Genomic DNA, 27,108 nt, shown 5'->3' with positions numbered 1-27,108 from the left:
AAGAAGTTTGGCCGGAGATCGAGCCGGGGAAGGCGGTTTTTCCGGCTGAACCCTAGGAGATTTTCCATCCACCGGCTGCGCGTGAAGTTCCTCCACCTGTCCAACCTCTTGATCGGCAGATGCCGATGTTTGTGCGAGCGGACGCTGGAATCGATCAGTCACGGCGGCTGCGGCTGCGCTAGGAGAAAGCCGGCGCCGACGAACGCTAGGTTGAGATCGTTCCGGCGGTCGAATTCGTTCTACTCGGAAGCCATTGCCGACTGCCTGGAGTTCATCAAGCGCTGCTCTGTTTCGTCGGATGAGTACAAGCCAGTCAACCAAATGTCGAATCCAATCCGCTAGCTCAGTTTGTTCTTCTTCCTCTTCCTCTACTTTTGTGTTCGTTTGATCTCCTAGTTTGCATCTTCTTTAGATTTCCTGTTTTTGTTTTCTCGAAAGGATTACAACATATTTACAGAGTTTTTGTACAGAAATTATCGCTTGACAACAGTGATTTCTTCCTTCCAATGTATCATCCTTGACGAATTGTTTATTCCATATAAATAATTCGTTAATATTTATAAATTGACTTAATACCTTAAATTTATGATATTTGTATTTAAAATTAATAATAATTAAATTATTATTAATTTTAAATACAAATATCATAAATTTATGTGTTCTAATTTAGTTTGTGAGAATTATTATTAACCAAAACATAAAAATGGCTATTATTTCGAAGTTAAATTGGTTCCAAATCTTTGATGGATTGAGTACTTTAAATGAGTTTTAAAAATGTTTTTGGCGATCTTTATAATTTTTTTCTTAAATACCTCATTTATTAGTTTTTGATAATAATATCGTTAACTAAAATTAAATTACATTAAGTTAATAATTGAATCTCAATTTAAACATTTCTATAATAGAAAAAAAAAAAAAAAACAACTAGCAACTGTTGTTGACCATTCTCAAACACCTACTTATCGTTGGTAAGTGGTTGACGATTGTTGCAATGTGGTCATCATATTCTACGAGTATTGTAATAAATACCTCATTTTGTTATATGAAAATGATATTTTATTAAGTTAATTTAGTTTAGTAAAATAGTTTTGTAAAACTATCATGGTGGTTAAATAATCGAATCATGGTATTATTGGGCACGATTCGATTTATGATAGCAAAGTTAATCATGTAAGGCGAGGATAAATTCGATTTACAAAAGCGAACTTAATCATATAGGGCGGGCACAAAAATTCATATTTTATTCTATGGTAAAGCCATGATTGATGAATTAATAAAATGGTTAAAGATAAGTGTTTGATATGCTGTTTAGAGGTCAAAATGGGCTCAAATTTGTCGTTGGCCTTGGAATACATCGCCATTGTTTTGCTAATTGAAACGAAACAATGACTTTGGAGATAAATTTGGAGTTTCTGGAGCAGGGGCGTGCAATTTTCCGTCTAAACTCAAAAATTAAATTGGATTAAATTAAAAATATTGGTTCGGTCAAAGATCAAGCCATTCTAATTCAGTATTTGATTTGAAAAATGTCGACGTTCAAGATTAGTCGATCATGATTCATAAGCTCGCAATGAGTAAATAAGTCAAAAATACAAGGAGAAGGAACGGAATAGAACATACATGGGGATTTTTACGTGGTTTGGTTAGAACGATGCCTACTTCATAACTGTTCTCATATTATTCTGGCATAGTAACAGTATGATATTATCAGTGCTCCTTCTTTTACAGAGGTATTTCGACCCCTATTTATAGTGAGGTGTGTTTACAATTGCATAAAATATAAAAGTGGAATAATGACATCATGGAGACAATATGTCTTTATCAATTTTATAAAATTGGGGGGAAGGGGGGTTTCCGTATTATCAAGGATTCGATTTGCATTAGATAAAGTATGTGAGTCCCTGTCTCCGGTTATTTAGCAGCAGTGTTGTTATGCGAGTTGAATAGTTTAACCGTCAAGTTGAACGGTTAGGTCAGTGAGCCAGAAGCATTGTTGGGAGCTCGTTGGGTATATCGCTGAAAGTCTTACTAGGAACTTGATGAGAGCTTTTTTGATTTCGCGATTTGAGCTCGAATTTCAACGATGTATAAGCTTGCCCTGACAAGCTCGACAGGGCCTACTGGGCTTTAGGCGATTGAGCCTGCTTATTAGACTAAGTTTAGTCTATAAGAAGTGGTATGAAAAATATGTATAACAAAAAAATAACAATATTTAATTTTTAATTTTCTACTTGTCCAGAGTCTGGTCTGGATTGAAAACCAAGTGTGTGTATATATTACTTAATATATATTTTGAATTAAATGTATTATGGTTAATTTTACTTTAAGTCTAAAATATAGATTAATCCCGAAGGGAAGCAAGAAAAACCAAGAGAGAAATTTTTGGGCCTGTAATAGGAAATTGGAGTGGAAAACTTTGGGTTTCATTTGGGCTCAGACTGGGTTTATGGGCGTGGAGCTCAATCCTAAGATGAAAAAAATAATAATTTCACAAGCCCAAGTTTTAACAAAATATGAGCCTTAAATTAGGCCCAAGTGAACATAAAATGGGGCCCAAAAAGTTGTTTAAATCTATATCTACATGATTGCATAAGTAAATATAACCTTTTAATGTCATACACTTTGTTAATAAAGTACTATTTTTATATATTACTTAAAAATTAAAAATTAAATATGCTGAAAATATTTAAATTCATTATTTCTAATTAATAACTTATCTTTTAAATAATTTATCCACTACATCAATACTTTTTTAATGTTATTAAAATTGAAATCCTATTAAACTACCCATCAAATAGAAGGTAGGGGTCGAGGGGTTTTGGAGTTTAAGGTTTGAAACAATGAGTTTACATTCTTCTTTTAGGGTTCAAATGCGAGAGAGATGTGGATCGGTGAAAAAGATAAGTCATTTCAACTTTGTTGATTAGATCTAACATTAAATAAATGATTGATAGAGTTTGTTTTTTTGCAAAAATGAAGACGAGATTTTGGAGTGTTCGCTAAAATAAGACCAAGTTTTCAACCCAATTTGATTTGATCTTTTGATTTAGGTTGAGATTTTAACACCTATAACAAGACCCACAATTTATTATCCCATGTATGTTTTCTTTTAAGTTTGTAAGATGTTGTCAAAAGGCTTCAATTTTGAATTAATTCTAAACATAAATTTGTGAAATTTAGTTGAATTTCATAATTTAAGTTGTATTATTCTTAAGGTTGTTAAAATCGTAAAATCGTAAGAGGGTTTTCGATATGTAAAATCGTAAAATTAAGTGTAATTCAACTTCAAAATCGTAAAATTGTAAGGATTTTTGGTGCAAAAAATTATAAAATCGTACTCGTAAAATCGGGAGTTTAATAACCATGATTATTCTAAATACAATTTAGTCGTTATACTTTTAAATTTGAAATTAGTTTAATTATTGTACCTTAAAATGTGTTAAATAAACTATTACACTTTCAAAATTTGAATCATGTTAGTTATTACGATTGATGAATTTTTAATGTCATAAAATAATATTTTAATTTTATAAACATCATTAACTATATTTATAATTAAAATAACCAAATACATACATAAATATAACTTATACAATAATAATTTGCATATTTTTAAAATACGTTAATTCAGGTTTAACTCTTAAAATCTAGTGACTTATTTACTCATTTTTATAGTATAATAATTAATTTAGTATTGGGAATAAAAATCTAATGAATTTTTTAATACCCGACCTTATAATATTTATAAATTTGAGTTCAAATAAGAGATTTGACGAAGTGATTAAAATTGCCTTTAACAAAGTACTAAAGAATGACCTCAAGTATCATTTAGGACAAATTACATTTAGATTTTATGTGATTTAAAAAGTAATTCTTTAAATTTACTTGATTTGGTTTTTGGTTCAAGCGTTCATTTTGTCTCTAATACCATTATTTTAAATCACCATTAATTTAAATTCACTTTAAAATTTTTTAGCGAGATTAAACTAAAATACAATTAACTCAATAAATCACCGAGAACCCATTGACGAACCAATGGGTTCTTGATGATTTGAAACCTGTCGACGTTCAATTTTAGCCGATTGTGATTCGTTTGGACCGTAGTGAGTGAGTCCAAAATACAAAGAGAAAAAACATAAAATGTTTTTTTTTTTTTTTTATGTGGTTCGGTCGGAACAATGCATATTCCACGCCTGTACCTTAATTATTCTTTCAGAATGACGGTATCTGATTATTTTTTTTATTGTCCCCTTTATGGTATTTCTGTTCCCTCTTAATAATGAGGGGCATTTACAATTAGTATAAGATATAAAAATAAAAAGATGATATAATAGGGGACAAACAATCCTTATCTCTTACATAAAATCGGGAGTGAAATCTTCATTACGAGAAGTATGATTTGCTTTTGGATAAAGTGAATGGGTCCCCGTCTTCAAGCTTTTCAATAGCTTTGTTGCCTATGCGAGCCGAAAGATTTAAGCCAACTAACTGAGCGGCTGGGCCAACTGACTGGAAGCTTTGTCGAAAGCTCGTTGAATATAACTCAGGGAGCTCAACAGAGGTCTTGTTTGGGGTGCATTAGGAGCTCGCACGGGTCCGCAATATGAGCTTAGATTTCAGCAGTGTATGAGTTCTTTTTGACAAGGTCCCTTAGACTTTTTGGGTTCTAGGCGATTAGATCATCCCACTGGATCGAATCTAGCCCATAAAAAGTGGTGCTATAAATACATATAACAGAACTTATTACAAGAATGTATTTGTGTAAATGATCTAAATCATATAAAATTTATATATATTGTTATATTATATTTATATATATTGAGTCGAGTTTCGTTAAGCTCTAATCTAGAGCTCGGGCAACACGAGAATATATTAATATGTAGATTTAATAAATTATTATGTAATTAATTGATTAATCTAGTGCACTCACATATTATCGTCCATTTTCAGATCCGGACGCTTTGCTCGTGACTAAAATAATTCAGAGACCGAACCCTAATCTGTTCCCTCCAGTGGGGAAGCCGCGGAAGCGATTTTCCCGCCGAAAGCAGCTTCAATGAATACGTCCTACTGTTAGGCTGTGACAAACAAATGCGCCGGTTTCCCAAGCTTGGAGACGTGTTGAAACGAGTTCGGAACTTGGTGAGTATCGCCACTTGGACCACCTCCGCCGCCACCGTCACCGCCGCCGCTTACCTCGCTTCCACCACCTCCACCAAGGTCTCGAGCTCCGCCACCGTCATGGACGATGCGCAGACACTCAAAACCCGCCTCTGCATCATCGGAAGCGGCCCGGCGGCCCACACCGCCGCCATCTATGCCTCCCGCGCCGAGCTGAAGCCCGTGCTCTTCGAGGGATGGATGGCCAACGACATCGCCCCCGGCGGCCAGCTCACCACCACCTCCGACGTCGAGAACTTCCCCGGCTTCCCTGACGGAATCTTCGGCTCGGTCCTCATGGATCTCTGCAAAAGTCAATCCTTGCGTTTTGGTACTGAGATCTTCACCGAGACAGTAACAAAGGTCTAGTCCAGGACAATAAATCGTGTATTGCTTTGAATAATTTTTCATGCTTATGTACAGAGTATGTATGGGATGGAGATAAATCTAATCTAATTCAAATTTGATCCTATTCTAATGCTAACAGGTCGATTTCTCCACTAGGCCTTTCAAGGTCTTCACTGATTCCAAGTCCGTCCTGGCCGACTCGGTGATCGTTGCCACCGGCGCGGTCGCCAAGCGCTTGAACTTCCCTGGCTCCGGAGAGTTCTGGAACAGGGGTATTTCGGCTTGTGCGGTCTGCGACGGCGCCGCCCCTATTTTCAGGAACCAACCGCTGGCTGTAATCGGTGGCGGAGACTCGGCAATGGAAGAGGCTACATTTCTGACGAAGTATGGGTCAAAGGTCTATATAATTCACAGGAGGGACGAATTTAGGGCTTCGAAGATAATGAAGAATCGGGCTATGGAAAACCCTAAGATTGAGGTTTTATGGAATTCGGTGGCGGTTGAGGCATATGGAAAAGGTGATAAGGGTGTTTTGGGGGGGCTGAAGGTCAAGAACGTCGCTACGGGAGAGGTTTCCAATTTGGAGGTGTCGGGTTTGTTCTTTGCAATTGGGCATGAACCAGCTACCAAGTTCTTGGGTGGGCAGCTAGAGCTCGATTCTGAGGGTTATGTGGTGACGAAGCCTGGCACGACGCATACCAGTGTGCCTGGTGTTTTTGCGGCAGGAGATGTGCAGGATAAGAAGTACAGGCAGGCTGTTACTGCTGCTGGCTCTGGTCAGTCAGATTATGACTACTCTTTCTTTAAATGCCTTCATGACCTCGATAATTCAGTATATCATTTTTCTTGCAAGAAATATTGGAGTTCATCTGCTTATTATGCTTTCCTTCAATCATCACACGAGGTCAGCCATTTATAAAATCACAAAATCTTATCAAACTAGGAATACTGCTTGAAGTAGAAAGCAAAATCATGACATTCATAATCCTCCAAAGTTCCTAAATAATAAAATCTCACATAACTAGAGCTATAAATTCTAAAATAACTCGGATATCAAACAGCAGGAGATGAAGCCCAACAAATTAATTGCCCTATTCTGGAACTTCATAGAATTGGTTTCATCTTGCAGTACATGGATTTGATTGTCCTCTATCCCTCCCATTCAGGTTCTTCCCTTTTTGCTTTAGTTGATTTGATTGTCACAATTCGGCCTGTAACCCTATATACAAATGTTTGTTCTTTTCTTTGGGGGCATCATTTTGGTGCACTGTAGCTACTGTTTACAAAATGAGCTCATCCAGTCAATATCTATAGTCTTCAGATGTACTTATTGGAAAAAATCTCTATAGGCTTGAGATGTCACCAGTGAGCCTCAATATGTTTAATTAGCGTGGGCACAAAGATCATGAAGGTGCATATTCCCAGTTCTATTTATTGAGCTTTGTGATTTCACCTTGTGGAGAAACCCCATTGTCGAACCCAACCTTAAATGGTGTTGATTATAATACCATGTGGCTTGCCACACGCTTGGTAGACTTGTGGATTTGTCCACTGTGGTTTGCCACACAATCTTATCTTTTATTCTTTTTCTTTTGGTGTATGTGCTACTGCTGTTGCCTTTTTTTGGTTATTCTTTTGTTCTCTCTTTTTGTTTTTCCTTCCAAGGAGCATTATTTTGCTTCATTTTTCAGAAACAGCCCGAATCTGGTTCTTAGTACCAGACTTCCAGCATGTGTCTCATTTCTATGTTGAGTGACCTCTTGAAGTATTTTAATCACTATTCTTGAGATAATAAATATTTTGTCGATGAATTTGTGGGGCACCTTAATTACAGTGTTGGGACATGGACTGAGGAAGGCCTTGTTAAGCTAAGGGAACCTCTGAAGCTGGTTTAATGCTAGTTTCAGTTGAATTGGAGTTCCTTATTTTTCTAAATTAAAGTGTGTCAAGAAGAATGAAGTTTGGAAACTAATAAAAATGGATGAAAGCGATGATAGTTACAATGTGCAAGAAAGTAGTTAAAAGAAAAAAGTCAGACTTGCTAAATTCAAAGCGTATGAAGATTTTATACATGGGAATAAAGCATGGGAAAATAATGTATAGGAATTTGGTGAATATATATAGAGATGAAAATTAAAAGCTTTAATCATGTTAAATGTTTCAAGAATGCACATTCATGAATCATACTGGAAATGTGAAAATCAAGAGAAGTGGAGAAGTTATTTTGAGAGCTTATAAAATTAAATATATGAGAAGCTTTTTTATACAAATAGTAGCAACAATAGCAAGAAAATTATGGGCGGTAAATCTTAAGGGAATTTGGAATGATCTTTGCATTTAAGAAGATGACAGCGGCATTGCAGGGTGCTTATTGAGGTCTGGGCTTGCCTAGGAGTTATGACACAGACATGGACACGGGGAGACACGATACACGATATATGGGAACATGACATTTTCATTAATAAAATAATTTTAAAGCATAATAAAGTAAAATAGGACACGACACAATTGAGATACGTTAATTACTAAAATTATTTTTTGTATTTTAACAGTCATGCAGTCAAAGCATGGAAAAAAAAAATGCAATTACCAAGATGTGAAACCAAAGAGTAAAAAGAAAATCTTTACTTTTTAGTCTTTGAAATGTCCCAAAAAAGGATATGTGTTTCCCCTCTTGTAACAAATTTTAAGAAAGTGTTGGACACACAACACAGGTGTATCTGATCCATGTTGGAGTGTCCAACATGCTAGCGACACCAGTATGGCATCCCCTAGGAATTGTCTAGTTGTGTTTTTGGGAGATGTAATCATGTAGATGTGTGTTGGCTATCAAAACTGAAAGGGATCAAGAAATGAAGACATTCTAAAGGAAAAGAATTGCAATAATTCTAATAAACCGGGGTTAAGTTTATTATACATTTAATTATTATTTTAGATATTTGGTAGATGAGTGTAGTATAATTCTAGTTTTTTGATTTATGGAAAGATTTTCTCTGTTTTTTCTGTAGAATTTACTCATGTTTTGATTGAGTTTGAATATACAGGTTTTTGGTTTTCTCATTCTCTCTTGTTATCTCTCTAGTATCTTTCTCTTCTTCTGATTTTTTGCCCCCTCCATTTTCTCTGCTGTTCCCTTCTTTCAAATTTCTTCTCTTTTTTCCCTTCTCTTCTTCTCTTTTTTCTTTTCTTGTGTCTTGGTTCTGCATCAGAGAATATCTAATAAAATTAGGGTAATGGTTTACAAATAAAAAAGTTTATGTAGAATGGTTTGGCTCATTAGAGCAGATACATTTGAAATGGAAACACCGCCTAAATTGGCTATTGGCTAGTGGCTACAAAAATATCACTATTACATCATTTTAATCTCATTTTCAGTATAAAAGTTTTGTAAGAATATCATATTTCATAAAATTATGACAATTAGAAATGTGCAAAACGATGAATAGAAAGCATCTTGCATCTATGTATAAGAATATGATATTCAAATTTATACAAATTATAAGGGGTTAAGTATAAGAATTGTAGTATAAAGTTACAGGAGAGAGTAATGAGGCATACATTTTAGACTCGAAACTGTCATGATGGATATGTTTCTGCCTAGGGTGATAGCAAGATAAGTAACTTGTTGAAGAGACTAATAAAGAAGTATAAAAAGAAGAAACATCTTAATGTAATTTCTAACAACTACAGGGCTTAAATGGGGTTGTACTTATCTGAAAAAGAGAGCATATGAGAAGCTTCTATATATTTATGTTGTGGGTATCGAAAAAGAAAAGAAGGAAAAGCGTCATGAAAAATCATACAAGACTTTCGTTTTTGTTCAATGAAACTATTCCTATGGTGAGAACAATTGTGGAAGGAAACTCAAGTTTTATGTTCTTTTAGATTAATAAAGATAAAGATTTTGTTTAAACCCCTGAACTTTTTTACATTAGTTATGGAATAACTGATAGTCATATAAAAAGGGGGCCATTATTGAACGTTATTTGTTGCTTTTGTTATGTTAGTGAATGAGACAAAAGTATGGTTAGCTTCAATTAGTTATGGATGAGACTAAAGCTTAGTGCTAATTATTTGGAAGGGTTGAGATATTGCTTTGATAGACAATTAAGAAGTAAAAGAAACTTTATTGACGAATTTTAAGACCAATCATGCTTTATAATAGAGTGTTGGGCAATTAAGAAGTGACATTTTAAAAAATGTCTCTGAGAGAGCAATGCTCTAGTGAGTGTTGGTGGGAATAGGGGAGAGGAGGATTAGGAGTGATTGAATCTATCAGAGGATGATGGAGGTTGCATCCATTTCAAGATGCAATTAGAAACTCAATTGAAATGGTTTTGAGCAACATGTTCTATGATCTATTTTAGGGGGTTATGCTCTACGATCTACACCAAAGGGTAATGCTATTGAACCTTAGGAGGGAGGACACTAAATGACTTGGATGATAATGGTAGTAAAAAGGAACATATTACATTGTTTAACTGAAATGAAAGGAGCATGGACACTTCCTAGGGGCTGTCATGCCGGTGCCACGGCATGTAGAACACCTCAACATGCTGACATGCCACCAATATCTCCACCCTTCCAAAGATATTGGTTTGATAGAGAATTAAGAATTATTTTTAAAGGACATGGGAGGGAAACACGCATATGACGTGTGTCTCCTTAGCAAACACATTGAAGACATTAAAAATAAGGTTTTCTTAATGACTTTTCAATTTTCTGACTTGGCTATTGCATGACTATTCAGTTTTTCCACATTTTCATTGTAGGACTCTTCGGTTTTCCTAATCTTTATGCATTTGTTCCCTTTGTTTTTGAACATTGACTGGATTTTGACACACTTGTATACTCTTCTGTTAGTATTTATTTATTTCCTAACTCTAGTCTTTATTTTCTTTGAATCCTAAATACTTGTTTTGGATCTTTTGGTGTTTGAATCTGAAGTGAATATTGAATAATGACTTGTGAGTTGGTTGCCAATTAGATTAAAGTTGTTCATTTGGAATTTTGAATTATGAATTCTAAATGCATATTTATGAGTTAGGAATATAGTTTTGATAGTTATTGTGCCATTAGCAATACACAATTTTATTTTATTAATTAACATACCTTGACCGTGTTATATCCTATTTTGTTGGAAAATGCTGTGTCCCTGTGTCCGATGCTAACTAATTGATAAATAGCTTGAGTTCAGTTTTTTTATTTATTTTTTATTTTGTATTGAATGACATGAAAATTTAGACGTACCGGGGCATATTAGCATTCAACTGGACTGAAGAGCAAATTATTACCTTAGTTAGGTCTAATTTTGGTTCGTTTTCATGTTGATGCAGGATGTATGGCAGCCTTGGATGCAGAACATTACTTGCAGGAAATTGGATTACAAGAGGGGAAAAGTGACTGATTACCGAAGAATGTGATTTAGAGCGGTGCTTCACTCTAGTACTTACAAAATTTATACAGCCAAAAAAATTGGCTGCTAGGTGCCATGGAAGTGTTTTACCAAATTGAACTGTCTTATCAAGAATGCATGTGCCCCCAGATGAACAGCATTTTATACTTGCTGCTTTATAATCTGTTTCTCAATTGAATGGCTGAAAAATTTGAAGCATTTTATCTATTTTGGGGATGATTTCCACCCAAAACCTCTACCCATCCACGATTAGATTGCTCTCAAAGTGGTCTAGGCTTCAACAATGACACAAATTACTAGTGTTTATGTTGACTTGCCACTTGAAACTTTAAAATAAACACAAAACTATGGAGAAATCCTAGTCATATTGAGCTATTAATTCCATATCATCAGGTGCTTTTTAAATCTCGAAGGATGTGATTGCTGATGTCCTGTGGACTGAAATGGTTCTGATGCAACAAATTAGTGTTTCCTTGAGCTAAAAACGAAAAAAAAAAAAAAAAAAAAACAGATTTTCCCATAAACAGCAGTACATGAAAATAAATTTTTGTCACTTAAGCAGGGGTTATTTTATTCCTTAAGTTGCTTCATAATGGTTTTCTTATGAATGTACCTCATGCTTCTCCACTTTTTCATTGTTTTAGGTAATCTGGCACAAATTTGAAAGTTGTGGCAAATGCTTGTTCGAGCTTGTAAGTAGCATTATCTGATTCCTTGTTTGTGGTTCCTTTTCTTTCTTATGTTTCTTACCTTTTTAACTAAAATTTTGCTCCTGTTAGGCTCTCAGGGTATCTATCACATTTTGTTCTTTTAATCATCATAGTATTATGATTTCTAATTCAATTGTATTGAGCTTCATATATGTTTTAGCTTATATATAATTCTCTGCATCATTCTTAACAAGCAAATGGATTTGAGGATATCGAATGCTTAGATTAAATTAGTTTATTTGTTGTCAACAATTCCTAGATATTTAGGTTTCTATATTTTTCTGCATGTTGAACAATTATTGTATATTTTATCTTTAGTCCTCAATTGAAGTCGGCTATGGAGGAAGACAGCCAGCAGTAATCTAAAGAAGGCAAATATGGATTTTGTTGCTAGATTGTGTAAATAATTGACTCATTGCACTGCAAGTTAACTCAATTCTTGATAACTATTTTTAATGCTAAACAACATATATATATATATATATATATAGAGAGAGAGAGAGAGAGAGAGAGAGAGAGTAGTGATGCATGAAAAAGTACATCTTGAAAATGGTAGACATGCACGGCTGGGGTTGGCAATGGCAGCTGCAGCTGCAGCTGAAGAGAAGTTTGTACTTTTGACTAGAATTATGTGGTGAGGAAGTTTGTCTCACTGATTGCAATTGCATAATGGCTCAACTGAAATTATAGGTGGGGGATATGGACTTTCCTAATTAACATACGTACATACATATGCATGCATGCAAATATATATGTGTGTGCATTTACATAGATAGCTTCTTATGTAAACATGACCAACATGACAATTAATTAATTAATTAAACCACTAAACCTTCAGCTTGTGTTGGTTGGGGAACAATTCCGTGATACTCATTAAGAAAAGTAGTGTCATTTGACAACTACCCTATCTAACTTTGAAGTGCATGTGCAACCCACCTTTTATGCTTCCTTGTTAGTGATATTTACTACAGAGATTAATTATAGATTGGAGTGATTAATTAAGAATTGTCGGTATAAAGGAGGAGGAAAACATCTATACCCTTACAGCAGACATGCTCATTAAAAGATTATAAATTCAAAAGGATAAAGACATAAATATATCTTTGTATTTTATTAAAAAAATACTGTAGCACATTTAATTTTTAAAATGTTCTATTAGATATCTATATTTTAAAAAAATAAAATTATTAAACACTTCAACAAAGGAAGTGGGAACACATTAATAAACGTGTGAAGCATAGTATTGTTATAGTGGATTTATATATATAAAGAATCAATCGATTGGAGCAATAATGAGTTTATAAAATCGATTGAAGCAACAGTAAATTTATATGTATACTTATACATGCACACACTCCTATAATCGATCACTCCAAGAGGGAATGATAGTTGAAAAGAAAACAATGACGGGAATTGAATGATGAATGGCTCAATGATAACGAGAATGATGATGGGCTCAATTAGTTCGATGACAAGCTCAATGCGTTTCGATATTTTAGTACAAGAACAACGATGAGTTCAATGATGAGAATGATGAGCGAGAACATGAAAAGTCTGTAGAGTGCATTTCACGTTTAGCCTTTGTTTTTATTAATTATTCTTTGTTGAAGTGTTTAATAATTTTATTTTTTTTAAACTACAAATGTCTAATGAGACATTTTAAAAGTTGAGTTAATTAATTAAAAAAAAAAAATGGTGGAACAACTATGATGGGCTTTTCAGGGAAAATAGAATCTCGTAGTGTTGTGTTTGGAAAATAAGATTTGTGGAAAGAAAAAGAAATAAAAAATAATCTAATCTAATTGATTTGTCTAACTTTTACTAGGAAGTTAATTTATGAGGGACAGGTCATATTATTAAAGATACCACTCAATAGGATATATTAAAAACAATTGAGTAAAGACATAGATAGTGTGTTACTTTTTAAATTGGTGAAAAACCCTTTTCAATAATAAAATTATACATATTGTAATTTTTCCAGTTATTTGCTCATATCAATGGAAAATGGTGGCCTGCCTCCACAGAGTTTAGGTGGTCCAAGATGATATGTTAATTCTTTTATATATATATATAAATGTTTTATATAGTTGGTGCTGGAAGGCAACAATGGCTCTTGTACTCCTTATGAATTTAATTTATAGTGGGTAATAAATAAATAATGAAAATGTTATTCGGATATTTATTTGTGATATTTGCATATTAGTTTGTTATATTTTATGTGATATTAATATAATTATAAGATATTAATAGATGAGTATCACAATCCGATTGAATTATATTATATATTTTTAATTTTTTTTATTGTTTATATTATTTTTTTAATTTTTAGACTGCACCATGTTGGGTTATTAGGAGTGGACTTACATGATATAAAATGAAAATAAAAAAAATAATATATATATTTTAAAAAAAGTAAGAAACACAAATGCGAGAAAAATGCTTAAAATTAAAAAATACAATGGTAAATATGATTTTTAATATTAAAAATTATAAAAAAAATATTATTCAATCAAATATAAATATAAATTCCAAATTCCATCATTTATTTAAACAAACATCAATACAAGTTACTTCAGAGGTGATCACCAAATTAATAAAGATGAAATTATTTTCGTCTTTAACATAATTATCATAATAGAAACTATAATAATTCTCATATAATAAATTTCAATGTCCGGAACCGATAATTTATTGTTAAGTATTAATGATAAAAGTAAATAATTAAAATTTTACTTTTATATTTACCACTTACTAATAATAAATTAACAATAAATTCTTAATTTGAGACACTAAAATATGGGGACAAAATGTCTTAAAATCACAAAATAATCTCTAGATTTGCCCCAAATCATGATATACTTGCTTCTCTCTTAAAAAAATTATCTCTGAACCTAATTCATATATATATATATATAATATATGAGCCATATAAAGAGTAACAAAATTAGAAATCAGATCATTAGTAAAAAAAATCGAAATGACTAATTAAAAGTAATATATTAATAAAAAGCTATAATGATGTAATTTTCACAATGGAGAAAGACATTTCAAATTAAGGACAGATGGGAACGGAGAGCCACAAGCTTCAATGGACAAGACTTCTAACAGCATGAATTCAACTCTCTCAAGCCACCAGCATTCCAAATTAAATCAAATAATTTGAGGGTATGGATAATACACCCCCAATTCTTTAACCTAACACGTGTAAAGTTATTGTAGATATACAGTTTAGTGATAAAGCTTCCGATTCATACAAATGAATATGAGTGAAAACATCTTATCAATGACTCTTACTTGGGCTTATATATATATATATATATCGACATTTAAAGTTTTAATACAAAAGTAATCCCAACAATTCACTTTAGTAGAGTTTCTACCCATCATTTTTGGGTTTTTTGTGCCTATGATAATAGTAGTTATAATATATACAGCATGATGTGACTCACACTAATGGTATTTTTTCATGCAAGAGATAGAATCCCAAAATTTGGGGATTCCTTCTTGCTGAATTACAAGCCAATGGAACAAACATCCAACAATGGAAATTGGAGTGGGACCCTTTTAATTTGAAGCCTCATATGAGTACTACTGATTAACTGGCTTTTGGTATTTTTATCAGACAAAACAAACAGAAGACAAGCACAGTATGGCCAGAGCGGAAGCAAGAAGGCTGAGGCTGCTCTCCTCCACAATTTCTCAACAACGGGAGGCTTTTAGTCATACTTTTAATGCATCTTTGAAAGAGTCCCAACTTCACACGCCTCTCTCATTTGAAGCCTCGTACATGACTACCACTGACTTTTTGGTATTTTTATCAGACAAAACTAACAGAAGACGAGCACAGTACAGCCAGAGCAGAAGCAAGCAGGCTGCGGCTGCTCAACTCCACAATTTCTAAACAATGGGAGGCTTTTAGCCTTACTTTTAATGCATCTTTGAAAGAGTCCACACTTCACATGCCTCTCTCTCTCTCTGCTTATAAAAATTACAATTACAGACACTTAACAGGTTTTTTTTTTGGTTGAGTTCTTCTGCATTTCTCTCCACCATCTGCTTTGTCTTTTTTATTTTTTTTAATTTTTCCATTAATCTTCCTATTTTTCTTCATTGAGAGACCTTATTTCTATGCTAGATTTTTCTTAAGGCCCTCTTTCTTGGGGCCACCACACATACAATACAGGTAAATTACAAGGGTGACTTGTTTTCATTTCAGCAATTAGGATGGTACCTTTGTAACGTCTTGGCTGGATCTGTTGTACTTCATGTGACTCCTGACAAGCTGGCCTGCAGCCAGGGCTGACATTAGGGATAGCTCCCCGGCAAGAACAGAACCAGCTACAATGGAGGCCAATAACCTCGAGTTTGATCCCGGCGGCTCCTTGCTCGCGCCCTTCACCCCGAGCAGGTTCAGGCAAGCCGACTGGGATGCCAGTTGGGTGCCACCTCCAATCGTACCCACCTGATTCATAGATCATTGCGACATGGCAACCAGGATCAAATTCTATGGAGACTTCACAATTTATGGGCAAAAAATGGGTAGGATAAAGTGTGACAAAGAGTTAGTTACCTCAATGGAAGGCATGGTGACAGAGACGTGAAGGTCCTTGCCATCGTTAACGGCTTCCATCATGGTGATGCAGTGGGAGCTCTCGACATTCTGAGCAGGGTCCTGGCCAGTGGCTATGTACACTGCAGAGACAATGTTGCTGGCGTGAGCATTGAACCCGCCAAGAGCACCAGCTATGGCAGAGCCGGCGAGGTTCTTCAGCATGTTAAGCTCCACCAGCGCAGCCACGTTGGTCTTCAAGACCTTCTTCACAACCTCCTCCCTGATGATTGCCTCACATACAACCGACTTCCCCCGCCCTTCAATCCAGTTCACAGCTGCTGGCTTCTTATCCGAGCAAAAGTTTCCTATTTCAGTTCAATTCAGAGCCCAGTAATCATTAATTTTACACATCAAACCAGCACCTAAAATTAACGACTTTGTAGTATTTTATTGTAGTGTCAAGTTTCTAGGCAGAATTACATATATATTAAAGATGTCAAGTACTTCTCAAACATTATATAAACTTATTTGGGATGAACCTCTTCTAATAGTGAAGTTGTGTTTGATTGCAAGGTGTTAGGGTCCATGCTGAAAAAGATAGGGACAATGGTAAGAGCATTAGACATGAGTTTGGCAGCTATCCAAAAGGCACAGAACACTTAGGTTACAGGAAACAGTGACACACAACGACTTTTGCTGTGACAACTTCATATAGAAAATCGTGATTGCATGACACACAACGCATGGCCTGCTTTCATTTTCTGCGTTATGAAAGTTTTGGATCAAATCATGAAACAACAGTTCCACCTAAAATAAAAAAATTGACTGATCATTAATGTTTGGCCACAATTGCTTCAGTTGCCCATCTCCATCTCGGGTACCCAAGGGGTGGTTCCTTTGACTTTGGGAAGATATTTTTTATTCAATTTTCATAATTGTTTTCTTTTCCAAAGATGCATGAGACATGATTAAAGTGATTTGATTATGCAATAAGTAAACCAATAAATACATGCTCCTCTGAAGAGAGTAAATGAAATGAAGGAAAAATAACAGAACATATATAGAAAGATGCGCGCGCACACAAAAAAAAAAAAATACTTGGTGGGAATTTCTTAGGCATAATATCATCATAATAGCCTTATAAAAAATGTGATTATAGATAGAAATGATTAGCAAAATAGAACATAGCTAACCCCATCTAGTGATATTAAAGCCTCAATTTTTCTAGTAGAGAAATGACTAGGAGTTGGTGTTTCTTAACTTTTATTTTTCCAGTTAGCATTTTAACTTCTAAACAGAGAAAGAATATGCAAAAAGAAAAATCACAGTTTTGAGATTTTTTTAATTATTTGCAAAAACAAAGCAGACCACTTATTTAGAATATACACATATATTTTATATTTGTCATAACCCAAAATCATAAAATACCAAAAAAATTATTTTTACATTCAAATAATCTTCAACAAAAAAGATAATAAAAAAGAATTATCATTATTTTGTTACCAAACAACCATCTTTTGTTTAAGCAAATCTTTTCTTCAGATTTAAATATCAAACAATTCATCCACTGGAAGATTATGGATTCCAGTTCAAAAATAGCCATTTTGCAAAGCTAATGGTAAAAAACGACCCTCGTCCAACCCTAGCATGACGGCGTGTAGTACTAGGATGACTTTTTCCAGCCAAAAGAAAAAATAAAGATGCTCTGACAGGAAATTTTTGGGATTGCCCAACTCACCGGAAATGCCGATAACATCCATGTCAGGGAAATCATTGAGCAGGAAATCAAGGACGTTTTGGACTCCTTTAGAGACCATATTCATCCCCATGGCATCTCCAGTGCTGCAGCTAAACCTCATGTACAGATTCTTCCCAGCAATTGCACATTGAATGCCTTGTAGCCTCGCAAATCTGCTCGATCTGCACACAACCCACTTGCACTTATTTTCTAGTTTCAGATATTCAATCCAGTAATACTCCACTGCGACATCCAAATTCATAGCTATGATGAATTAGTTAAAAAGAGAGGTGTCCTACTTTGGGATACAGATAAATTTTTGTGCTTCAAACATATACATACATTCGGAGTTAATTCTTTTTCAAGATCTTCTTTTATGGGGTTTTGTCAAATATATGGCTGGAGTCTAATAAACATCAACATCAGGAAAATATCAACCAAAAATAAGCAAGTTGACGACACGGAAGCAGCACATATCAAACTCCAGCGAGAGTAAGACCATAATGTCAGCAAATCAAACTCGCGTGTCGTAAATAGTTTCTGAAATCCGTTTGAGTTATCCTGATTTGCCCTTCTTGAAAGAGAGTAAAATTCAGAGGAAAATGAAGGTGAAGACTGAGAGATAGTGATACTGACTTGTTGAAAACATGAGCAATGGTGTCAAAGTTCAAGGGATCTTCCAAGAAGAACTTCAACTCTGCGGCCCTGGCCGCGGCCGCAAACCGGACTACTGGGGCCCGGGTCATGCAGTCCCTGAGCAAGACGCTGGTGGCGCCGCCGGACAAGTGGATGGCCTTGCAGCCCCTGTTGGTGCTCGCCACCAGGCACCCCTCCGTCGTGGCCATTGGCACCGAGTACTCCCTCCCGTCCAGCAAAAGCGGCCCCGCGATGCCTACTGGAATCTGCACGTAACCCACCGGCATCTCGCAGCATTGCCCCAGAATCGACTCATAATCGAACCCCTCTAATGGAAGCCCCGCCAGAGATTTGCCGGTTATTCTCTGCAGCGCCTCCCGCCGTATCGCCGCCGCTCTCTTGCAGTCCCTGAGCTTCGACTCCAGCGAGTACGACGGCGTCGTCCCGGCGACCACCGACTTGACAATCTCCTCATCCTCCTCGGACGTCTGCGGGGGCTGCTCCGCCACCTTGCACGGCGGGATGGGAACAGGCGAACAGTCGGCGGCAGCGGCACAAGGGCCCCGGCGGCGGTCCTCGTCGAGGATGAATCGCTCGGCGGTCTCGTCGTCGACGTCCCATGCCTCGTGGGAAGTGCGACCGGTGAGGACGGACTGGACGAAGTCGATTCCGAAGAAGCCGAGGAGGTAGATCACAGAAGCGATTAGGGTTACGACGGCGGCGAGCTCGGAGAGCGTGACGACGTGGAGGGGCATGGAGTTGCGGATCTTCTCGCGCCAGCGGTGGAGGAGGAAGTAGGCGACGGAGAAGAAGAGCGTGAAGAAGATGCCGTTAGTGAGGTAGAGAGGCACGGGGAGCGCGTCAGAGGGTTTGGGCGGGGCAGGGTGGTGGTGGTGGGGCTTGAGATGTCCGCCGCCGGCGGAGGTCGGCCTGGGCTGACGGAGTGGGTGCCGGCGAACATCCATTTTCTACGCCCCGAAAAGACGAAGAGGAGATTAAGGTACGGCCGGCCGTTATCGGAGGGCGGTGCCCGGAGAGAGGGAGGGGCGGCGGTTGTGAATGTATCCCAACTGTTCGTTGAAATGCTTCGGAGGGAGACGCGAAGCTTTAGGAGAATTTATAGAGAGAGAGGGGCTGCCGAGCGACCCACACGGGACAATAAAAATTCTTTATTACGTCATATTTCATATATTTGTTATAAATATATGTGAAAAAGAAAATTATATTTTTAACAGAAAACATTAATTAAGATTACCATATTTATTATTGCCTTAATTTTTTTTATTATTGCATAAATAAGACTATTATGGTTAAAAAAATAAAATCTGCTCTCGAATCTAACTTCCAAACCTCAATTCGAAAGAATTCAAGATAGAACTGATCCATTTATTCGAAATTAAATTTAAACTAAAAATTTTGTTAAATAATATTAGTTAAATTCGAGAATGTTAAAGAAAATTTCAAGAATTTCGACAAATCTCGAAAATAATGTTAAAATATCTCGTCTTCTTCAATCCATATAAAAAGGGACAAGATAAAATGATTTGACTAGGAGAAATTTTTGATAGCAAACAACCCTAAGTCCCTCAAGCACCACTTTGCTTGTTCACGTCTTCAAAAATATTTTTAAAAAATAAGAAAAATGTATTTATTTTTTTAATTTTATTCTCATTTTCTACTCTAGTTTTCACCTATAATACACAAAAATGTCTCAAGAGAGCTCTTTTAGTATTTTCAAAAAGTCAAAAAAGGCCAAAAAATATTTTCTGACTGTTTTTGTAATTTTAAAAATATTTTAAAATTATTTCATAATATTAAAAAAATATCGAAAACGAGTTTCTGTCTATAAAGATACCGTCTAATTGTTGAAATATTTTTAGATAATATTTGTATCGAAATCAATCTTTATTGTTTGTATTATTTTTTATTATTTTATTCTTTAAAATTTATTATTTATTTTTAATTAGCAAGTTATGATTCGTGAATGATAGAATTTATTTTTATGTTTGTTTGAATATATTATGTAATTTATATTTATGTTTAGATTGAATAATTATTTTTTATATTAAAAAATATATTTACAAAAAGATCTCTATGCTTTTTTTATTTACCCATTTTTTCAACATTTTCATTTCTTTTTTTTTTTGTTTTGAAAAATGTCATTTTGCTCGTTTTTTATTTCGTATTGAATCCGTTAACCATTTTCGTTTCCACACAACATAAATTTTCACATAACCGACAATCAAAATGATCAAAATATATTTTAAAAATAAAAACTAAAAATTCTATCAAACGAGCCCAATAATAATGGTGCCATTACTATTTGAATAAAAACAAAATGGTTGATATTTGACTGCCAACAACTTAGACATAGCCTTAGCCCCATTTGCCTCAGCCCCATTTGCTTGTCTTTCTCCCCCACCTGCCCTTCTACATTATTCTAATTAATAATTTATTTTATTATTCAAGATAATAAACATTTGGTTTTTCTTTTTTGAAACCCTATTAAATTTTTTAAATTTTAATAATATTATTTGTTAATATCTCATTTAAAAATACAAAGACTTATCGTGTGAATAAAATTCAAAACCCCATACTCTCGCACAAATCATTATACCAAAACTCATTTTTATGTAAATATTATCTAATAACATTAAAAGACTATATATTTTTTAATCTGTATATTATGTGTATAACACGAGCCACACCCCTAATAATAAAAATTAAAAGGAATATGTGCTAGGATTGTTTGGCATGTGGGGGTTGGTAGATTGGTTGCCTCTAAATGAAGGAACAAATTTTCCATTATTTGTTTTGTAGTTTCATGTGCCTCTTTCTTGTCCTTAGTAGAAGAAATAATAAATATGTTTTGTGGGACAGTTTATGAAAACTTGTAAAAATGAAATACCCAAAAAAAAATGATTTTTTTAATGATGAGAAACCCATAGTATTCATCTTGTGGGTGGATATTAATAAATAAATTTTAAGTGCACGTAATGGACCATCAAAATAATACAAAAGTAGATATAAAACAAGTTGAGTCTATTTAATTAAAAAAGTTCTTTTGAGCAATTAGGGTTTGAATTATTGGGGGCCAAACTACATATAGGTTGATTTTTATGTGCATGGTTGGGGGCATAATTTGTGACTTATTATGCTTCTGGGTTTAACTAATGTATGTCTCATCAATAGTGGTTTTGCATTCTTATTAATAGATTTTTTTTTAAAATTTTTAATATGATAGATATGAAAAAATATTGAGACGGTTGGAAACAATCACTAAGGTTTGTTTTCCTCAATATGGGCACCTGTAAGAGAATGCTGGATTCATTCTCCTGATATAACTAGTTAATTTTTCTAATATAACCTCCGATGCTTAAATTAATAAGAGATGAGAGCAGCCCCTAGGGGTGCCCAAGCGATTTTGGCAGGGGGTGAGAAAGCCTGGAACTCAGGTTCGAATCCCCTTGTGACTACTTGCCTGGGTATACTGGATCTATCATCTCTCCTCAGAATGGGGCATCAAGGGAGAGATGTTCGTGATAGTGCGTAATCCAAAAAAATAATAAATGAGAGCAAGAGGGATGTAATGAACGCTTATCAGTTAGATACTTTATCTGTGGTATATTGGTCTTTATATAGGTGAAGTAAGCCCGAATACTTGGATTTATCTCTGAATTTTTTAGAATTGATTATCTTGATCTAGTAAAGGATTTATTAGGTCAAATTGAGATGGTATCAAGATAATATATTAAAATTAAAGTCTAAAAAGCAATAGTATAAGATGAAGTTGGCCCGTGGGTTCAATGAATGATTTGTGAGCTACTACACAAGCTCGAAAGTTTACCAAATACACATTCAAAAAAAAAATTTACGAGATTTCATTGTTATTAAAATAAATTGTATGATTAGAGTCGATCATGTTATGAGTGGTGACAACGTACGTACCAAGCCACCTTATTGCCCTTAGAAAGGGTTTGCAAGGTTGTTGGAGACATTAAGAGCCACCCACATGTTAGAATGTTAGATTTTTTTTGGGGATAAAAATTTATTATAACGATGATATTATGTCATTTTATTAACATAATATTAGTAATTAGTTATAAAATAATACTTATGCGCTAAAATTCACTAAATTATTTCGAACTTTACAAGTTGAAGTACTTCACCTTCTTATAATTTTATTTTTGGTCGAGAATCCCTTAAATATCATTTTTTCCAACAAAATTGGATTTATATACTCAAAAAAGAAAATGATTATAATACTTTAATTATTTTTAAATAATTATATTATTATTATAAATCCATTAGAAATAAAAATACCAAACTTACTTTTAATAAGTGGACGAAATCGACTCCAATTGATAATTAGTTCGAGAGAGAAAAATAGAAAAAATATAATTGCCAACCCGAATCAATCTCTAAACCCAAGTAAAATTTCTATTTATCTTCAATAAAGTGCAAAAATGAATCAATCCATAAGGAAAGTGAAATCCCTCCCATTCATCTTTATATCACAAAAGTAAATTACTCTCCAATTTATATCCCATGTAAATTTAGTTTTTTGGCTAAAAATTAATATCAAAGGGAGTTCTCAATAAAAAAATAAAACCCACAAAAAGTAAGTGTCCCGAGTTAAAAACTTTGACGGGTTTAAGTAGATTTTAGTCAAAATTCCAAGTCTTCCGTACTATTTAAGTGGGTGATAAGAAAATACTATTAAGTGGGATCGGGTTCATAAATTTTATAGACCAATCCATCTTTATGGTCTAAGTCGTTTCTAATATTTTTTGCTTAATTTTTTTAAGGATAAATTATATGAAATCTCCTTGCACTTAGGGTCATATGTAACTTACCTCTCCTGTGCTTTCGATTGCATCAAAAAAACCCCTTGCGCTTTTAAAATGTTACAATAGACCATAATTTATTGTTATTTTACATAATTTTGTATAATAATTTACATACAAAATACATAATTCTACATATATAATTTCAATATATCAAAAAAATACAAAATTTTGCATTAATCAACCAATAAATTACATAAAATTATATAAAAAAATAATAAATTATGGTTAATTGTAACATTTTAAAAGTACAAGGGGGTTTTTTGATACAATCGAAAGTACATGGGGTAAGTTGCACATGACCCTAAGTGCAGAGGGGTTTCATATAATTTACCCTTTTTTTAATCCATCTCTCTAGAAATTTTTTGTTATTCTATTCACTTGTCTTACAGTTACTTCTATATTATTTTTTTCGATTAAATAACACAATTAGTTTTTTAATTTTATACTTTGTAACAAATACTCCTTATACTTCAAAGAATTCACATTTCACATCTATAAAATAACAACAAAGAAGTAGTAGTTGTCAATGGGTATCGCTTAATCTTTTGAAGATTCAATACATATATATATATGCATAAATTAAAAGAAATTTTGAGGGATGAAGAGAAAAATCTCTTTAATTTTAGCGAGAATATTCGAAGAAATTAAAAGCAAAGTGATTTGAAAGAAAATCTAATGATGAAAAAGAAGAAAAAAACCTAGTGACGGATTCTCCACATCTAAGTCGTTGTGGTGGCTATCGGCGGTGATTATTGGCATAATAAATTAAAATTACATTCAAAACTTATGATTAATTATTAGTCATCGCGAATGTAATTCTATTGAAAATTTAAATCTCAATGACGTTAAATTTTTATTTTATTTTATTTTTTTAATATATTTATTATTATTTTACTTTTTAAAATTAATCAAGGCAAATAGGACAAGATAGTGGTGTGACAACAAGAAGAAATCAACTAAACATCCAAACATGGTTTAATAATTAAGGGAGACTTCGTTGGCCAGCCAAGGCTGAAGTGAGTGGCATTCCAAATGAAATAATAAATTCATTTCAATATGTATCGATAGAGACCCAAACGATTGACTGATTCAGTACACATTGCTGGACTTATTTGTCCCCCCCTCTCTCTCATGTCCCTGTCTTCTCCTAACCAAGCTCATAGGGAAACTTTTATAATAATAAGAGTATCGGTATTTTGTATAATGTAAAGAATATGATATATAATGTGATGAGAGTTGAGGGTCAATCGCTATTTGAATCATGATTTGTTCGTGTTCATGCACTTCTCAAATTTGAGATTGTCTCAATAATTTTCGGACTCAAGCATGTTCTAAATTGGATTTAAGAAAAAAAAAAATTAGACTATGTCCTTTAGTAGATCTCTGACGTCTAGGTCAATCACTATATACTCGTGAATAATATAGTGGTGATATAATATGAACACAATAAATGACGTATCTCACTTGTTAAGCCATGTACCTTTATATAAGTGGTTCGTATTCACACAATAGTCAAGATGAAGTTACTTAAAAGGTTGAGCTACAATTTGTTAAATAAGTCACGATGACCAACTATGGGCCCTTGTTACCCTAGGCCAGTCTTGGAATTGTGGTGGGGAGACTTGAAGACAGGTCAAGTTCTTGTTGGTTCTTCTTTGTCTTGGGGCCCAACTTTTAGGGTTGGGCATGTTATAACATTGCCCATCATCATAATGCGATAGTACATTATAAAGATTTTTGCATAATAACAATATAATATATCTTTTATAAGTATATTACATTATTTGTGTTTTACATTATACCTTTTATAGTTTGCATGGTACCAATATTTATAAGCATCATAAGATTTCTCAATAGTTGATGAGAGTATTTGAAAACATGGTTTTGTAAGTTTGAATTTTAGGGTTTGAATTTTAACTCTTTTTTAATGTGAAAAACTTGAGGGATCCTTATCAAAGCATGAATTGTTTTACTCTCTCTAAAACTCATGATCTGCCACACCTTTAGCTTGAGCGGACAAACAGGTAAATCACGGACTGAAGCTTAAGTCTTACCCTTTCAAATAGACACAAAATATCAATACTCGCATTGAGATAAACTCGAACTCACAATTTTGCGATAACTTAATCTTTCAAATTTGTGTGATGGATTATCTATATTACCTCGAGAGAAAATTCTAATTTTATTAAGTGGCTATAGGCCATAAGGTCATACATCATACCGTTTGCAAATTTTAGTGAGAATTAATGATGTTCCCAACAACTTCTAGCAATAAGTGAGGCTAAAGAAGTGCTTTAGGGCAAACATAGGGTGCCTTAATCCCTTTTTAAGTTCCATCTAATGTAAACTATTACCAATTTCGTAATATTAAGGAAAGGACACTAATCTCAATTAGTGTTAAAATTTTAATTTGGAAAATGGTTAGAGTGTCCCCCCAATCACTTGATTTGGTAGTCTTTGTAAATTTTAAAAATATTGTTTTTTTTGATTATTATGAAAATTGGTTGATGCTTTCCAGATACTTTAGATAAACTCATTGAGTTTGAATAATAATAATAATGATGGGATCCCTTATTTTTGAGATAAAATTCTAAGTTCACAACAATTTAGATTTAGTTTAAGGGCCAAACGAGATGTCGAATGAAGGGTTGGAGCTGAAAACCCGACTCAAGACAATCCAAGCAAAGTGGTGCAAAGAAAGGCTCGAGTACACACCTATAGTTGGATTAAATTTAATCATTCACGTGATATCATTTTGATCTATATTAATCTTTCAACCAGTTTATATACAAATACGATCTCTTAGTAGTCAAGTACAACTTTTATTACACATTAGTTACATAACTATTATGTTATTCTTAAGTATAGGCTCAAATTAGAGCTGAGGGTTTAAGGTTTAAATATTAAGACAATATTAGTTAATGTTATTTAAATATTTATTTGTGACATTTTTAACAATATTTATATATTTATGTACTATTTTTCATATCAATATAGCATATTAAGATAAGAGTGTCACAAGTAAGTGTCAAAATAATATTTTCATATTTTTTTAAGGGTTATCTTTAGGATACATTTAATGTTTTTTTTCTTTTTAGCATCTAAATACTTTTATTAATTGGTAATATATTTTAAAATATAATATATTTATTACCATCAATAGAAGCATCTGAATGTTTAAAATAAAGTCTATTATATATACCTTAACCCAAAAATTCTTTTTGAAACTACATTTTCGTTTTTTAGTGGGTAATATTAATCATTGTTTTAAGTGTAATGATTAAGATATTATAAAATATATAATAAATGAAGAATCATAGCACTGGTAAGGAGAAATTCTAACTTATATTTATTTATACATTTATCTTTTTTGAGAAGAGTCTATCATGATATATTATGTATTGTATTAGTTAGTATTGTCTTAGTCAGAACATATCACATGATTTGTCAAATAGGGCCACATGGACTATCGATTCCTTTATTACTTGGAGAAAAGGTTTACGCTTAATAGATCTTATCTAGAATTTGGAAACCTCAATTGAGAAATTTAATGAAGAATCTTGCTTAGTCGTTATGCGCTTGATCTATATAAATGAGTAAAGTCCCAACAGGTAAATACATCTAACCCCTATCTATTTACATTAGTTTTAGAGTATTAATTTGATCGTTAAAAATTATGCCCGAAGAAAGATGAACAC

The 27,108-nt window shown here is 33.8% G+C and overlaps 2 protein-coding genes across 3 annotated transcripts in view; one reads left to right on the top strand and one right to left on the bottom strand.

The window, feature by feature from the left end:
* The window catches only part of LOC127800646 (thioredoxin reductase NTRB-like), a 30,722-nt gene extending 19,600 nt beyond the window's left edge, over window positions 1-11,122 (top strand). The window contains exons 1-3 of one of the 2 annotated variants that reach the window (XM_052335373.1): window positions 4,958-5,523; window positions 5,648-6,284; window positions 10,845-11,122. In XM_052335373.1, coding sequence (XP_052191333.1) covers window positions 5,092-5,523; window positions 5,648-6,284; window positions 10,845-10,915 — 1,140 coding nt within the window. In that variant the 5' untranslated portion in view covers window positions 4,958-5,091 and the 3' untranslated portion in view covers window positions 10,916-11,122. Of the gene's footprint in view, window positions 1-4,957; window positions 5,524-5,647; window positions 6,285-10,844 lie in introns of those variants that run through there. The other variant, XM_052335376.1, reaches the window with a different exon arrangement.
* Window positions 11,123-15,528: 4,406 nt separating this feature from the next.
* LOC127800645 (3-hydroxy-3-methylglutaryl coenzyme A reductase 2-B-like) lies at window positions 15,529-19,662 on the bottom strand. The gene is made up of 4 exons (XM_052335372.1): window positions 18,561-19,662; window positions 17,925-18,106; window positions 16,205-16,551; window positions 15,529-16,096 (listed from the first exon to the last, which is right to left on the bottom strand). Exons 1-4 carry the CDS (start codon window positions 19,523-19,525, stop codon window positions 15,854-15,856), a joined length of 1,737 nt encoding a protein of 578 aa, XP_052191332.1. The 5' UTR covers window positions 19,526-19,662; the 3' UTR covers window positions 15,529-15,853.
* Window positions 19,663-27,108: the final 7,446 nt, after the last annotated feature.

This window comes from Diospyros lotus, chromosome 4 (genome assembly GCF_014633365.1).
Source record: "Diospyros lotus cultivar Yz01 chromosome 4, ASM1463336v1, whole genome shotgun sequence".
Lineage (NCBI taxonomy): Eukaryota > Viridiplantae > Streptophyta > Magnoliopsida > Ericales > Ebenaceae > Diospyros > Diospyros lotus.
Note: the sequence above shows the minus strand (reverse complement) of the source record. Positions and strands in the feature narration are given on the sequence as shown.